This window comes from Neodiprion virginianus, chromosome 3 (assembly GCF_021901495.1).
Source record: "Neodiprion virginianus isolate iyNeoVirg1 chromosome 3, iyNeoVirg1.1, whole genome shotgun sequence".
NCBI classification, from domain to species: domain Eukaryota; kingdom Metazoa; phylum Arthropoda; class Insecta; order Hymenoptera; family Diprionidae; genus Neodiprion; species Neodiprion virginianus.
This window is the reverse complement of record NC_060879.1, coordinates 31,461,964-31,476,551: the sequence shown is the minus strand read 5'-3', so window position 1 is coordinate 31,476,551 and position 14,588 is coordinate 31,461,964. Positions and strand designations below refer to the sequence as shown.

The window sequence follows — 14,588 nt, the reverse complement described above, 5'->3', positions numbered from 1 at the left end:
TCCCGTGACTTAAAACTGCCATGTCGTTACTCTCCTCCGTTTTCACGATGCTAAAACCCTGCTGGTGTACACTGGGGTGGAACGGATAATGGGAATGCAGACTGAGGGATTTTGGCCGGTGCTCAGGGTCCTGCTCGCCCGAAGTCTTCAAGATACCCGGAAGCATTTCTGTAAATTCATTTCCACTAAAACAAAAACGCTGGAAATAGTTTCACGGGATTATGATAGGTATACCGAGGAGGCGTTTCTTTTTTCAACTCTTTGCCCCTAGGATATTTTACAAAGTTGACATCAGGGCCAAGACCCTAATTTGTTGGTGATCGTTTAGTACGACGTATGCCGTTGTTTGTTTTGTCGAATATCCGTGTAATTAAACAAGTTTGCAAAACGACATCCGTTTCGGTCAGACCTCTGTGTTTATCTGCGAACGTGTAAAAGATTTTCTACCGTAGTATGACATTCCAGTTTTTTTCGTCTTTTTCTAACAAGACTCGTATCGTAAGTCCGGCTATAGATAGACTCAAGGTAAAACAAAAAAGACCTTCTTCGTCATACAAAAGAATTGCACACAGCGAATGGACACGATCAAAAATCTACTCTGGGATCCAAAAACTTGAAATAAGCTCGTCGAAAGTCTAGTTGCAGCTTTTCACTCTTTGAAATCTTTTTGGCAAAATCGATTCCTTTCAAGTCACCTCAGTACGCGTATCAATATACGGTGCTTCAATGATTGTTATTCGTCAACGGCTACTTTACCCGAAAATCAGCTCAAACCCAGATCAAATCCGACGAAACCGTGGCCTAACCGCAAACGTGCGGAGGCCCGGAAGACAACTGGTCGATCAAGACTCACGTATAATCTGAATAATGCGATCATTGATCAAAGGCTTAAGCATGCAGCGAAGGGTCGTGCAGGTTAATCACTTCTGCGACCTCAGTGGTTTATTAGTAATACTCCTGTAATCGATTCGACCCAGACGTTTCGAGCGGCGTCACCGAGCTAATGAACACTGAGCAGCACCCTTATCCATAAAATTGAGTATATAATCCAAGGAGCATCGGAAAGTCCATGCCAAATCAAAAATCTAGTTTCATGTAACAATTCAACCGGTGCTGCCTGAGGTTGAAAAAGAGAACACAGGTCTGCAAAAAAATCCTCCATCGAACAAAAGTATTATAAATATGAAGGTTTTAATGTGCCAAATCTATATCTGTTTTCCGTTTTTTTTTCTGTCACTGTATGTATTATATTATATGATTTTTTTACACTATTCAAAATTTATAATTTGCAGTGTTTTATTTTTGCATTCACACTACTTTCATGTATTTGAATAGTATTTGTACATACACACCCAGTTCGAACTTATGGAAAGAGGAAGAAAGTTATCTCCTAACGCTGTTTCCACACCAATGCGTGCCCTTCCGCAGTTCTCGTCGTGAATTCATGTCGCGTAGAACGAATATATAAAAAAACTAGAAAATAACTCGAATTATACTAATATATAAATTTTCTGATGATTTTAATATTTCATCATTTGAATTGGATAACTTTTTTTTATAAATAATGTTACTATGATTAGTGTTTGATTATAATTTGTAATCAAAAATATCGCATTATTACAGGGGAATAAAATCAAAACCATTTTATTATTAACTCCAATGAAAAAATTCTAAAATGGTCTTGAAACTGTAAACAATAAAGCGCTCAAACTCAAATTGCTTGAAGTCTTTTCATTTTTTTTTAAACAAAAACTGTTAAAAATCGGTATGCTTTAGACCGTTCAAGCTGTACACCCACCCCTCTTAAAAAAAAAAAAAACATTACATGCAAGGTATATATGGTAAATATTTTTGATTACTATATTTTGATTCAGGAACTCAACTCTATTACAATCATACATAACAATAAGAAGAAAGAAATGAAATTTTTTTTTTTGTAGACAAGTGTAATCAGACTAACGAACTCCTCAAAATCAAGCGACGAAGAAACGAGTAGGTTTCTGTAATGATCGGAAAGTTGAGTACGTACCCTCAATTCCAGCTTGAAGCTGCAAGTAATCCATTTATTAAAGCTTGTCTGCTCGACAAGTCAGTTGAGTGGTAAAATCCAGTTCGTAAACGATCGGCCAATAATACCCACCTCACCGTAACCGTAAAGTTAATTTCTCTCGAGTGTGCTCGATGCAACAAGTGCAGTCTGTCAGCAGGCAATCATTGGTTCGGATATCAATCCTTCTGCTATTACAACCAGTCGAAAACAAGCTCTATAATAGGAGGGGGGTACAGAAGTTAGGGAGACGATACAGGAGTGAACTTTTACCGCGAACAACTTGTTTGAGAAACTATCGCTTAACCCCATCATACGGAGATGTTGCCATATTGTCAATAATTCAGTCGTTGTGAAAATTACGGGGCACGATAAAAATGAACTAATGAGAGCTTTACTCACTAATGCCGAGGCATGTGAAGTCCGTACGAAATCTTGGATTTTTGTACTTTTATGTTCCCGAGTCAAGACGCCTTAAGAGTTTGGTGCTTTCGGACTCAGACCGCAGTTTATTTAAATGATGAAATTACCCTTAAGAAAGGAATAAATTTGCCGAGCCTCAATTTCAAAGTTGAATTTGAATCTGTCGTTGATAAATAACCGGCAACGTCACCGTTTTCCAACATACGCTGAATTACAAGGGTAGAAATGGCCACGTTCGAGCCATTTGACTTACCCCAAGTTGAATATATACCGACATAGGATTACTTCCAGGCAACAAAATAATTCCAACTTGCTACAGCATCAATTTAACGTACGGGGAAGAACAATTACTAACTCTGGCTCAGCATTCACGAAATTTTCCGCGGATAGTAGCGTGCAGGATGCTAAAAGGGAACCCGAAGACCCGTAGGGAACTTTCGGCAATACCAACGACCCCGATACAATAATCGGTGTCCCTTTCCTCGTCCTTTTCGGTTTTGGGTAGCTAATACGGATAATTAGGCCGTCTCCACTTTTATTTCCCTAGCAGATACAACCGCTGCTGGATAGGTGAATCTTTAATCACCTGCCGCATGTGTCCCACGGGATTCGCGATATTGCGCGGGAGGATCTTCGTAGATCCACTCCCGGAATCTCCCATATAATAACCGTTCGACTTCACCCTTGACCCTGACCTCCTTCTGGCCCAAAGATAGAGAGCTTAGGTTTTTGCATTTAGTTTGACGACAAGCAGCCTTGCGCCCCTACATTTCTGCCTCGTTCTCCTTCTCTTCCTTCGGGAATTAAGCCTCCTGGCTCCAACGTCCTGGTTAAATTTTGACAAAGATTTCACCGAGACGTGGTGCTGCTTGAGCTCCTACCTCTATCAAGTCAGAGTTTAAACTTGGAGCGAGACTTGAATCGGTAAGGAGCCCGGCTCCAGTTTTGCATGCATTTCATTTATCTCCTTCACCGTTACACACAATTTCCCGTGCTGCGCCACAGTGAGCTGCTGCATTATATTTCCGAAAATATTAAGACGGAAGAATATAATTTATTCGTTCAGGCCGGTAGAGACATACGTGTTCAGTATTCTCGATCCTTGGAAAAATATGAAAGGAAACGGAGTTGCAGGGATGGCTTGGGTTTTGTGAAATCGGTCAAGGTAGAATAACTCTTAAAATATCGCGTATCTCGCTGCGGTGGAATAATATATGAGTAAACTACGAAAGTATACCGAGAACCCAGCGACAAACAGCATTGTCATATATTCGTTCCTCCCCATCGTCCGTACACACACAAAAGTGATGCAGGGAAAAAATGGCGAATGGGGAAATGGTTTCGAACGTGAAAAAGCCTGGCTGTTTCATTTGTTTCTACGATTTTAGCCGAGCTTCGAGTGACCTCTGTCGCCGTGAGCCAAGCGGCCTTAATTCCTTGCACGTTATTAGCTGAAAGCTACAGCTGCGACGAGTTTCAAAGGAATTAGCCATGACGTACAAAGGGGGGTATTAAACATTCGATTAGCGTTTGTAAAAGCTGACGCTCTCACCCTCGACCTGGTTTTTGACTCTGGTGAATAATTCGTTGTTTGTGCAACCATGCAGATCGAGGCACACCGGGCAGAAACGTCATTCGGTGAAACGTAATTGATGAAAATACGTGCTGCTGCCAAAGAGGGTGCCGTGCCAAATAATTTGCATATATATTTAAGCTTGGTAGAGGCTTCACGGGTGCAACTGACAGTTGCTTATCTAGCGGGCGAAGGCTGACATTTCTCATCCAGATGCCGCGTTGTCGCAAGCTCGACAAAGCGGTTGACGCATTTAATATCACTTTCTTGAAAAGGTGAAAATGCTCCGAAGCCCAGGAACGATACGAAGTACAACCGAACCATTCGAGAGCGCAAGCTTCACGGTGTTTGGCTTTCCGGTCGCGCTAGGAACCGCGAGAGATTAACCGTTCGTCGTTTGCTTTGCTCCGAAACCCCCAGCCAGACAAGAATCACTCTAACAATCGTTGGATAACGAGGGCGGGAGATAGAAAAAAAGAAAACTTTGAAGCACGTAAGCCCCTGAATGTTCGCTAACCTTTTCGCGCGTACCTGTATTGCCATTGGAGTGTATAGAATTGTTGGTGAGAAGTGGAGGGTTCGGGTACCGATGGGCTTGCGAACGGCATGTGGGAATATCTCAATAGTTGATTTATGTCTCATATGAATAACAAGTGGTGGGCTATCGGAAGCACCAATTACACAGGTCTGCGAAATATAACTTTTAATTTACCCCTCGAGTAATAATGCTTTTTTTAGGCATTAAAGTGTGTTGAGGTAAAATGTAGCGCTAATTTTTTACAGCACATCGAGATTTATTTTTATGAATCGTTGAACTATTTTTATGGAACAAAAATAAAATAATATGATACTGAATGTTTGGGCATAAAATGAACAGCATTAGGTTCAAACAAGACTTAAGAGACCAGATAAATCAAACAGACTTGTGATATGTTTTTCTACTTTTTTTGAAGCTCATGTTCAACGATGAGATGAACCGAATCGTCAGTACAAGAGTAAAAGATATCACAAGTCTGTTTGATTTATCCATTCTCTTAATAGTCTTGTTCGAATCTAATGCTGTTCATTTTATACCCAAACATTCAGTTTTATATTAATTTTATTTGCGTTCCATGAAAACAGTTCAACGATGCAAAAACATAAATCTCGATGTGCTGTAAAAAACCTAGCGCTATATTTTAATTCAACAATCTTAAGTACCTAAAAAAAAAGCATTATTATTTGAGGTGGAAATTAAAAGTTATATTTCGCAGGCCTGTGTTATCGAGCAAGCATTCTACGTTGTGCGCAGTCCAAAAAAATTAAACCAAGAAATAGAAATATCTAAAGATTTCTGAGCATGCATTCTGATGGCCACTTGTGCGAGATAATGCCTGTATCTACTTGTTTGAACTCAGTATATTATATCCATACAGTACCAATTCCCCGTTCGCGTACTTATTTAGCCCAGCTGGTTGCCGGTGTTGCCACAGGATTTTTGAATGAGAATTTTAACGATCGACCTACATTTACTTGCCCCGTTTACAGAATATTATTACATACACGCGAAGATGTTGTATGTATAGATAGTTATGTACAGCTGTGTTGCAATAATGTCAAACGTAGCGCCTGAAACTGTATAAAAGTATATACGTATGGGTATAACTAGCGGTGAGATTCATCAGAGACTCGTGATTCGATAAAAATAATCGCGAAGTTGGCTTGTAGTGAGTGTCCTTATTAAATTATACATATATATATATATATATATATATATAAATTACAATAGTACCTTATGTGTATATTGCATATCTACCGGCTTTTACAAACCCCCCACAACCAAGGCAAACCGAATACGTACTCCGCCGAATCAAAGTTGATCTTTGACCTAAAAGTTGGGTTTTCATTTTACAGAATTTTTTCGGGCTCCAGGAATGAAGCGGTACTTCGTTAGGAAAGCTAGAAAAACGTTGAATTGGGTTGTTCAGATACGATGATGAAAAATATCAGTTCCTTCGTTGACGGAGAAATTCCCGATGGTATCGCTTGTCAGTAATCGATAACGCGTAATCTATGAGTTTGCGAAGAAGTCCGGTGCTGTGAAATTTTCAGGAAATGCGCGAACTCGGTTTTAACACAATACGCCTTAAAAGTGATTCAGAGCACAGACTGGCGCTGTTACCAAATTTCCATTTAACCACGCACTTAATTAACGCACGGAGATGTATCTGATGCGGTTTGCCGCAGGGGGGAGGGGGGTCGGGGGTCGGGGGTCGAGTCGGTTTTCCCCAGCTACTGAAACTGTTCTATAACTGTATACATAGACCACGTTATGCGGGGGTAGTCAAGTTTTAGATTTCCCCCAGATGGGGTAAGAACGAAACAACGCCGGACCAAATCGTGGGTCGTATATGCGCAATATTACCTAGATCATGGTACGAAAGTTTTTTGTCGCCTGGCGGATGTTGAAAATTTCAAAACATGTAGCAGCTGTAGTTTCGTGGGATATTTTAAGTGAAATTAGTTCGTCGCCAGACAAGAGTAGCCCAATGAGAGTGCATGAAAAGTATGCTGATGTTCGCTGCTAACTTCGAAAATGGGAATAATTACGTTGAGGTAACTTGTAAGAGTAAGTTACTTGTCAAAAATGAGAGAATCGACCGGCTATTGAATCTTAAGCAGAGATCGGGAAGCAATTACTATCTCGACGTATCCTGAATATGACGAGAATTTTCAGAAGGAGAGGCAAATAATCCAAGAAACGCGCCGTAATTCTGAAGAATTTCCAATAGTAGGATTATCCATGGCAGATTCTCGCCGGCATATCCAGATTCTCGTAATATAATAATTGCGAGTTCATTAGATTTCTCTTCATCCCTCTGGAGGACCTCATTACCGCGCGTTCGGTATATCCCAGGATCAAAGGCGTCGGTAGACTTGGAATTTTCGAACCATGAATAAGAAAAAGTGTCACGCCAACGTACGAGGTTTAAGTTTTTTCATACTCCGACGTTCCTGGGGCTGGATTTCTCGGCGTGTTTATCACCGTGTCCCCGGAAAGCGAAGCCGCCTGAGAATAGCCCGCGAGGTGGAACCGGAAACGCAGCAGCCCGTTGTAAATTTTCTACACTTTTCTCACGATTTGCTACAAATCGTGGTCCTCGTGTTGCGATATCTCACGCAGGCTGGCTGTTTCCTCTAAGAACTTTCCGCGATATCACTCGCACTCCACCGGGTAAGAGCGTCGGGGCTTATGGGGTCACGTCTTAAAAAAAACGCCTGGGGGAAATGCGAAACCGGAAGCACTAATCTTTTATCACGTGCACCTTAAGGTGGGTATTATACCCAGGACGCTCTCTCTCTCTGCGGTATTTGTATTAAAAATGTGCACCACGTGTCGCTGGATTCGTCTTTTTTTCCATGTTTGACTTTTTCCCCTTTCTCTCTTCTTCTCCTCTACAAGTTAAAATCTCTTTCGCCTCTGTATACGTTGATATTAAACCTACATTATACACCTATACGCCTAATCGCTAGGAATAATACTTTTTTAGAATAGTATTCCGTACGCATATCTTGAGGAACTAGTGATATCGATCAAAAAATCGTCATCCTTACTCAGGGTGTTAGCTGTTGGGAGCAAACGATCAACGGGATGTGTTATTCTGCAGCGACCATTACCTACGAGAATTTTATAGGGGGTGTCTGTTAAGTAGGAGTAAAATTGTTTTATTCAATTCAGCAGAGCCTTGCCGCAATATCGACACCCCAAGGGGCCGAGTTCTCCTCTCTCCTTAATTGGTCTAATTGCACTTGCCTGTGTACTCCCTGCAGTTAGTAGGAAGGTGAGCCTCGGTGTACCGAAGCCTCGCCGTGGTTACCTCACGCGTTTTAATTGGCCAGCCCATCACGATGGAAATTACTCGGGAGCACCATGTCAGAAATTCAAACATAAATGAAACGCGTTACGCGAGACTTGAAGACCCCCGTGAACCCAATAGCGCAGGCCTCGATGTGTAGAGAAACTTGCAAAAGCCTCTTCGATAGCGAGCTTCAGGGCACACGTCGAACCGAAAAGACGTTAATGCTGTTTAAAATCTGATGCAACAGCACCCTCTTGTTCCTCCTGGACACAACACCGAACGCACTCTCCGTCATACAAAGCTCATCCTCGGCGAATTCAGCCGACAGAGGAACTACAATGGCCATTCATCTTCGCCGTTATTTCGTTACCCGAGCGAGACAGTCGCGGTACGGCTGAGCACTTTGTTCATTATGTTTTGCTCTTTGGCAGGGGGCGTACGCAGGGGAGCTTAAATAATTACGTTCCATATTCGAATCTGTGAATTAGATGGAATGAAAATCCCTCGAGCAGAGCCATGCGGTAAAATGTTGATGATGCCAGGGCCAGAATTGCTCTTCGAATGTCGTGTAAATTCTTTGTTCCTAATATTTGACAGCCTCGAGTAACGCCGTTATTCTTCAATTCCATACACTTAAAGTGGAGCTGCTTAAAGTCAATCGGGTTTCACGAGAAAAAGTAGCAACAATTTACAATGTAACTGTACAATTGACATTGGCGATCGAGACGTGCTGAGAACATTTTGCGGTACGTGAAACTACCACCCTTATACCGAACGTATCGGCTCTCAATAATAGAATATCGTAACGCCAGGGGCACGATTTACCCCGGTGTACGGATAGTTTGAACATTATCGGAGCGATTCCAAGAGGTCGGTATTCTCAAGTATAAAAATTTCATCCCTATCGACTCTCACACGCGATACTCAGCCGGCACCAATGATATGAATAACTTACTCAAATGGGTGGCCGCTAACAGTTTCGGACAGAGTTTCGAGCCACTCGCACGTAATAAATATAAATAAATAAACAAGTGAAAACTAACTCACCTTGAGATGCGGCTGGACCAGAAGATCCCGGAGCTCTCGGAGATCGGCACGATCGACGTTCCTCATTGCTGACAGTTCCGCTTCTTTCAGAACCTCTTCGACCTCGCGAGCACGTTGGACAGCGTCGGTGGGAGGCGCCCTTGTCGGCGTAGGAACTCTGCTCGAGATTCTATCGTACAGCTGCAAAAGGCAGAGAAGAGAATTGAGAGAAACGCGATGAAAACATTTTAAGGTACCGTCAATGCTGCTTGACAGTGGATGCAACTGGACATTGTGCAGGTTTATTTGATGGAAATAATGGAAGTGAGAAATTTTTGTAATCCATCCACGGACACCCCGATCTTATAATTGAAACTGAGATTGCGCCTCGGTACAGAATTCGGGCACCGTTGCATTATCACCGAAATTTTTTTCACAGCGTAACCTTGGATGTCGTATATCATAGACCAGGAAGGAGTTTGAGTCCACTGAGAGTAGCCAAATTAATCATGATGTGCCGATCAGATACCTAATTTTCCCGTCAACGCCACCTTGACAAACTCCATTACGGTGGACAGTTTCCCGCGGGGTGAGACAACAAACGGTGCTACGTCAGATCCGTAATTCAGATTGAATGGAGTTGCAAACTAATCCCCTAAATAAAATCAGTACGGGCCGTTATAAAAGAAGAAGAAGAAGAAGAAGAAAAGAAACCACAGATCTGAAGTTGGATGTACGTTAAATAGCTTGGAAACCCTCGCAGACTGCTGAAGATTATTGATGATGATACGTAACTCTGCTCAGATTCTGTTGTGAGCCACCTTTAATGCAGGTGTTACTTAACAGAGAAATATTTTGCAGCCGGAAGTCGGTGTTCCGACCTTTTAGATGTTATAGTTTTTGACGCTAGTGTACAATATATGAGCTTCAGCGAAGCTACGGTTCGTTCATTTGTCGAGGTAGGTAATATATTATTGTGCGCTAAGTAAGAAGAACTACTGCCCGTATTATTACGAATGGAACTTCGGAACGGATTAAGGAGGCGAGACAAAGGCAGGAACTGGGAGCCTTTAAGAGGTTGTTTGAGTGAGTTCTCAACCTATGGTAGGCATTCTTATCGCGAGGTCGGTCTTATGCGAGCTGTGTATAGACTTTGTTTGCTCAATCGGGAAAGTTTCATTGTTCCAGAGCCGTCCGGAACTACTGCGTCCAACGAGTCGCGAAACATACCCTCTAGAACCAGGGTGAAACCCTTTGGAAAAAGTTTTGGCGAGCTTTGATTCGCCTTTCAGATAAATTCCAATCGCTGGTTAATCTCGAGTCGCACACATCCAGGATCGATCAACACCTCAAGATTAAACGGGACTAACTCGACTGACGGATAAGAGGAATGTATCCGGGATGTGCCGGACACGTGACACGGAGTAACACATCCTAAGAAAACATAGGCGGACACCGATTGTTGCGGATTGTCGCGTATGAAAACGTAGTGAAGATTGTAGCGACCGCGAAGAGCGGATCGAAACGTCGCGTGTTATTCGTGTATATGAGAACGAAACTCACCAGGAGACCGGCAATTTCAAGCAAGTCGCCGGCTAGCTCGGCGTCATTGATGAACATGAGTTGGTAAAGGTGCATATTGGCCGTGATATCACTCCCGAGACATACCAACGCGCACAATATTCCTCCGCCCTTTTTTGCCCTTGCCTATCCTGTCATGTCAACGAGTCTCTCGGTGTCTCGTTTTCGTTTTTCCTTCAAAACGATTATCGGTACGTGTCCATTTCGATGTTTGGGAGCCGGAGAACTTGCTCGTCGGTGAATATTGTTTATCGTTGTCACGATATTTTCATCGCCATTTTGGTTTCAGGGCGCTTGCCCGTCTCGGCGACGCGCCGGATAAGCGCAACTCGACTTTTCCGAAACGTGCAGGGTGTCGCCTCTGCTGGAAAGCCGTCGGACTCCCTCTACCGAACATGAAAAGGGGGGAAAAATAATGAACGAAAAAATCCCCGCGAGCAACAGTTTATCCTTCCCTCTTATCTCGAGTCAACGCGCAGACGCCGGCGTCGGATAAATCGTTACCTCGCACTCTCGTCGCGTTTCCCTGATCGTCGCCGACGCGCGAAATCGAAGTTACAAAGGACTGACGATGAGTACGGACCGTTCGCAAAATTTCACGCAATTGATTCAGAAGCAGATCGTTAAAACTTCATCGTACCTACGCCCTTGTCCTCCTTACGCAATTTCCAACGCGTGTCGGTACATCATCGAATCGATTGACTTTGAAAAAGTTGTACCGCTTTTTTCCCGAGTAGCATTCTCAACGTGACTATGACAAGAAGTATTAAATCTTATGCAACGAAATGTCCAACTATTGCATACAATAGAATATCATGCCAGCCATAATAACACGAAATATGTCCCGATGACATATCATCTCAATTGTGTTATTAAGGAAGCAGTGGAAATACGATAGCGTATATAATCTGATAGTGTCTCCGTATCGCTTAATTCTTGCGACAATGGTTTTGAACTTTAGGTCACCAGAAAGAACAAATTTCAAGATTCCGAGAGCTTTTGGTATACTTGTCGATACCGCGAAGGTATTCAACATCGATCATTGCTGTAGCAATTACCTGGCGTTACCAACTCCGTCTCAATTGTTTCGCGAGATTGAATAAAGTCATTGGAACGGAGTGTGTCAAATGGTTTTAGGATGACAAAGGTATTACTGAGAAAACAAGAGGGAACCGAAGAAGCCCAGCTCTATACCGGATAACAATCTACTCGGCTGCCAAACCGGATTACATGAGAATTGTCACGGAAATTGGACTAAGTTCTCGAACACTCTCTCGTAGACGTATGTAAATGAGAAACAGCTTCCTCGGTGCTAACTCCTTTTTTTCTGTATAAACAATTGTTCCGGTAATCACAGCGCCATGATAACACGATGATATAAATTTAGTTGGAAATTAGTATGGGGAGCATCATGTTACAAGCTTTCGAATATCTAGTAAAGAAGCTGCGAAATCATTTCCGTTCTTCTATTTGATTTGATGTCGATTATTCTTTGCAGTAGAGTATAATTTTTTTATCGCAGCGAAGATCCAATTAAATTATGGGGCACGATAAAAGGGTGGAGAAAACCGAACGTATGTGTAACTTTGCTTGCTTCTTTACATCGTGGGAGAAAATCTATCGCGATTCTCGATGCTTTTCGGTGTACTGAAGTTATAAGTTGCGACGTAAATCTAAACGGAATACAACTTTTCCCACAGAACTCACTTCCTGCTACTGTATTAAAAGTATTGAAATGTATTTCAGTGAACCGTAAATGCAACCGGGGCAATTCAACAATAGCTCTCGGGGTCAGAAGACGTTGAGAATGTTCATATATATTTTTTTTTTTTTTTTTACAACTTTTCCCCACCAAATACATGGCAGTGAATTCACTGGCTGGATTATCTCGCGTAGTCGCGTCGTAGAATGTATGCGAGGCTTTTACATTAACGGATTATAATGTCGTAACAGCCGTAGCATTTAAATGAATTACGAGATAGCTTTGCATATTTATCCTACGAGTTAAGGTCAGGCCAAGTCCTTCTCTTCAATTCTTCACGTATTTATCCGGCGCTGAAACATTCGCGTGAAAAAATCATCATCACCAAATAATAATTATTCGTGGCCGTAGTTGAGCACTGAAATTAAGAGGTGGCTGAAGGGAAGATTTCGAGGCCAAGATTTCAAGTTTGTATCGCAGATGCCTACCTTGACGGCACCATCATATAACGTGTAACTTTGAGAAAGTCTTGACGCTAAGCTGTCGCAAATATTTCAACAGTCTCACGATTAAGTCAACTAACGATATTTGGCTGTATATATATAGACTCGTCAGTTGGCTCTGAAAGTAGTTCAAGTCTACTAAAATCATGCTTGATTATGAATTTAGTAAATTGAAAAAAACAGGTTTATGTCTAACGGTACCAAAAGTTGTCTCTTACGAAACGAACCTTCCTAACTTGATAAGAACAAGTTTGTGAAGGATACTATAATTAATACTACTGACAAAGAAAGAGTGATGAACTTGAAAAAAAAAATATACAAGTTCAACGAATAACAGTTTTAAGCAAATATTGTAGTGTTTAAAAGAATTTAGATAAAGTTATTGGAAAGTTTTAAAAGTTTTTAAAAAACTACGTGTATATTTCTTCTGAAATAGAACTTTTGAAATGTCGTAGAGTAGCATCGATGCACTGTGTGTGCTCGAATTCTGTCTACTTCAACAAATGAGATTTATAACAATAACGATGATAAAAATAAATCATTCGTATCGATTGTGCCATTCTTGACCAAGTTCGGAATTTCGATTTCTGTAGGGTGAAAATACTATTAGGTTAAAAAACGATCAGTGGAAACTATTTTGTTCGTAAATATGCCTATCTGATCAAAATAAACGTGAGAACTGATTCGGTTGACTGGAGAGAGGAATTGATAATTCCGAAGGAAAACAAATACGCAGAGCCGAAAAAAAAAAATGTTGATACAATTTTTTATCACTAGATCTCAAAGGACAAAATATTGCTATACCGGTATTAGTTTACTGAAATTATACTTCTTACATCAGATAGAGAAACTTCAAATTGTACTACCCACGATACTTCGAAACTTGAACTGAACCTCACGCTACATTCTCATTCCAGCATTTGAGCCTGAACAGCATTCGCTAGGAAGAAAACAGGAAATTGCCCGACCTAAGTATCGGAGATTTACGTATCCGAGAGCCGAGAGGGTCCAACTGCCCCAACGATGTACCCTAATAATCATAAAACGTGCAATCGACGGTGAACGAACTACCTACCTATCTCTCTTATCACCCTTTCCTTACCCAAAAGCTATGAGACTTTACTTCGAACTCCTTCCTTACGACATAACCACCGTTTCAGGTTCTGTGTAGTAGGATCACTGTCGGTATTTCAGCCCGCAAAGATACCTGTTCCCTTTAGCTATAGCCACTCATGAATGCTCTCATCAATCGTTGGCAGTACGTCAACCGTGTATGATAGCCATTGACACTCCTTACTCGACGATTTTCTCTGTCTTCCGTTTAGAACTGATAAAGATGTGCCATATGCTGTTTTTGTAAGATGAAATGGTTCTCCGATCGACGGTAAAGGAAAAAAAATATGTCAAACAGGTCGATCGAATGACAATATTTTACAATAATGCCAATTAGCCCGCTAACCGGGCTCTTGATCTTATTATCGTAACAGATTTTTTGAATCTTCTGTAGTGTCGGTAAAATGCTTTCGTTTCAGCTTAGGGTAAATACGCAGTTTTGCATTCACAATATTTTTTGGCGACACAAGTGTTTGCAATTAACACAATTATTACCACTTTTCTTTAGTTCAACTCTTGTATAAGCTTGGTAAATATTGTGATACTATTCCTGACTGAGATGTATGATAAATTTCACCTTATACAAAATCGGGATTACGTAAGTTAGGTGATTTGAGCGTAAACGAGTTCTCGTTGCTTAACGAATTTATCGTCAATTGAAGCAGATTTTGTTTTCTAGGTAAAGATTGAGCTTAATCAGCATTATTTGACAATATCAAAGTGCAAAACTATTCATGCTTCCAACGAATCTAGTTTTGATCTCTTCTACGCTCATTATTCA

The 14,588-nt window shown here is 41.4% G+C and overlaps 1 protein-coding gene across 14 annotated transcripts in view; it reads right to left on the bottom strand.

The window, feature by feature from the left end:
* The window catches only part of LOC124299973 (peripheral plasma membrane protein CASK), a 142,184-nt gene that overhangs the window by 91,439 nt on the left and 36,157 nt on the right, over positions 1 to 14,588 (bottom strand). For all 14 annotated transcript variants that reach the window (XM_046753495.1, XM_046753497.1, XM_046753496.1 and 11 more), the window contains one exon: positions 8,930 to 9,109. In XM_046753495.1, the coding sequence (XP_046609451.1) occupies positions 8,930 to 9,109 (180 nt within the window). The remainder of the gene's footprint in view (positions 1 to 8,929; positions 9,110 to 14,588) is intronic.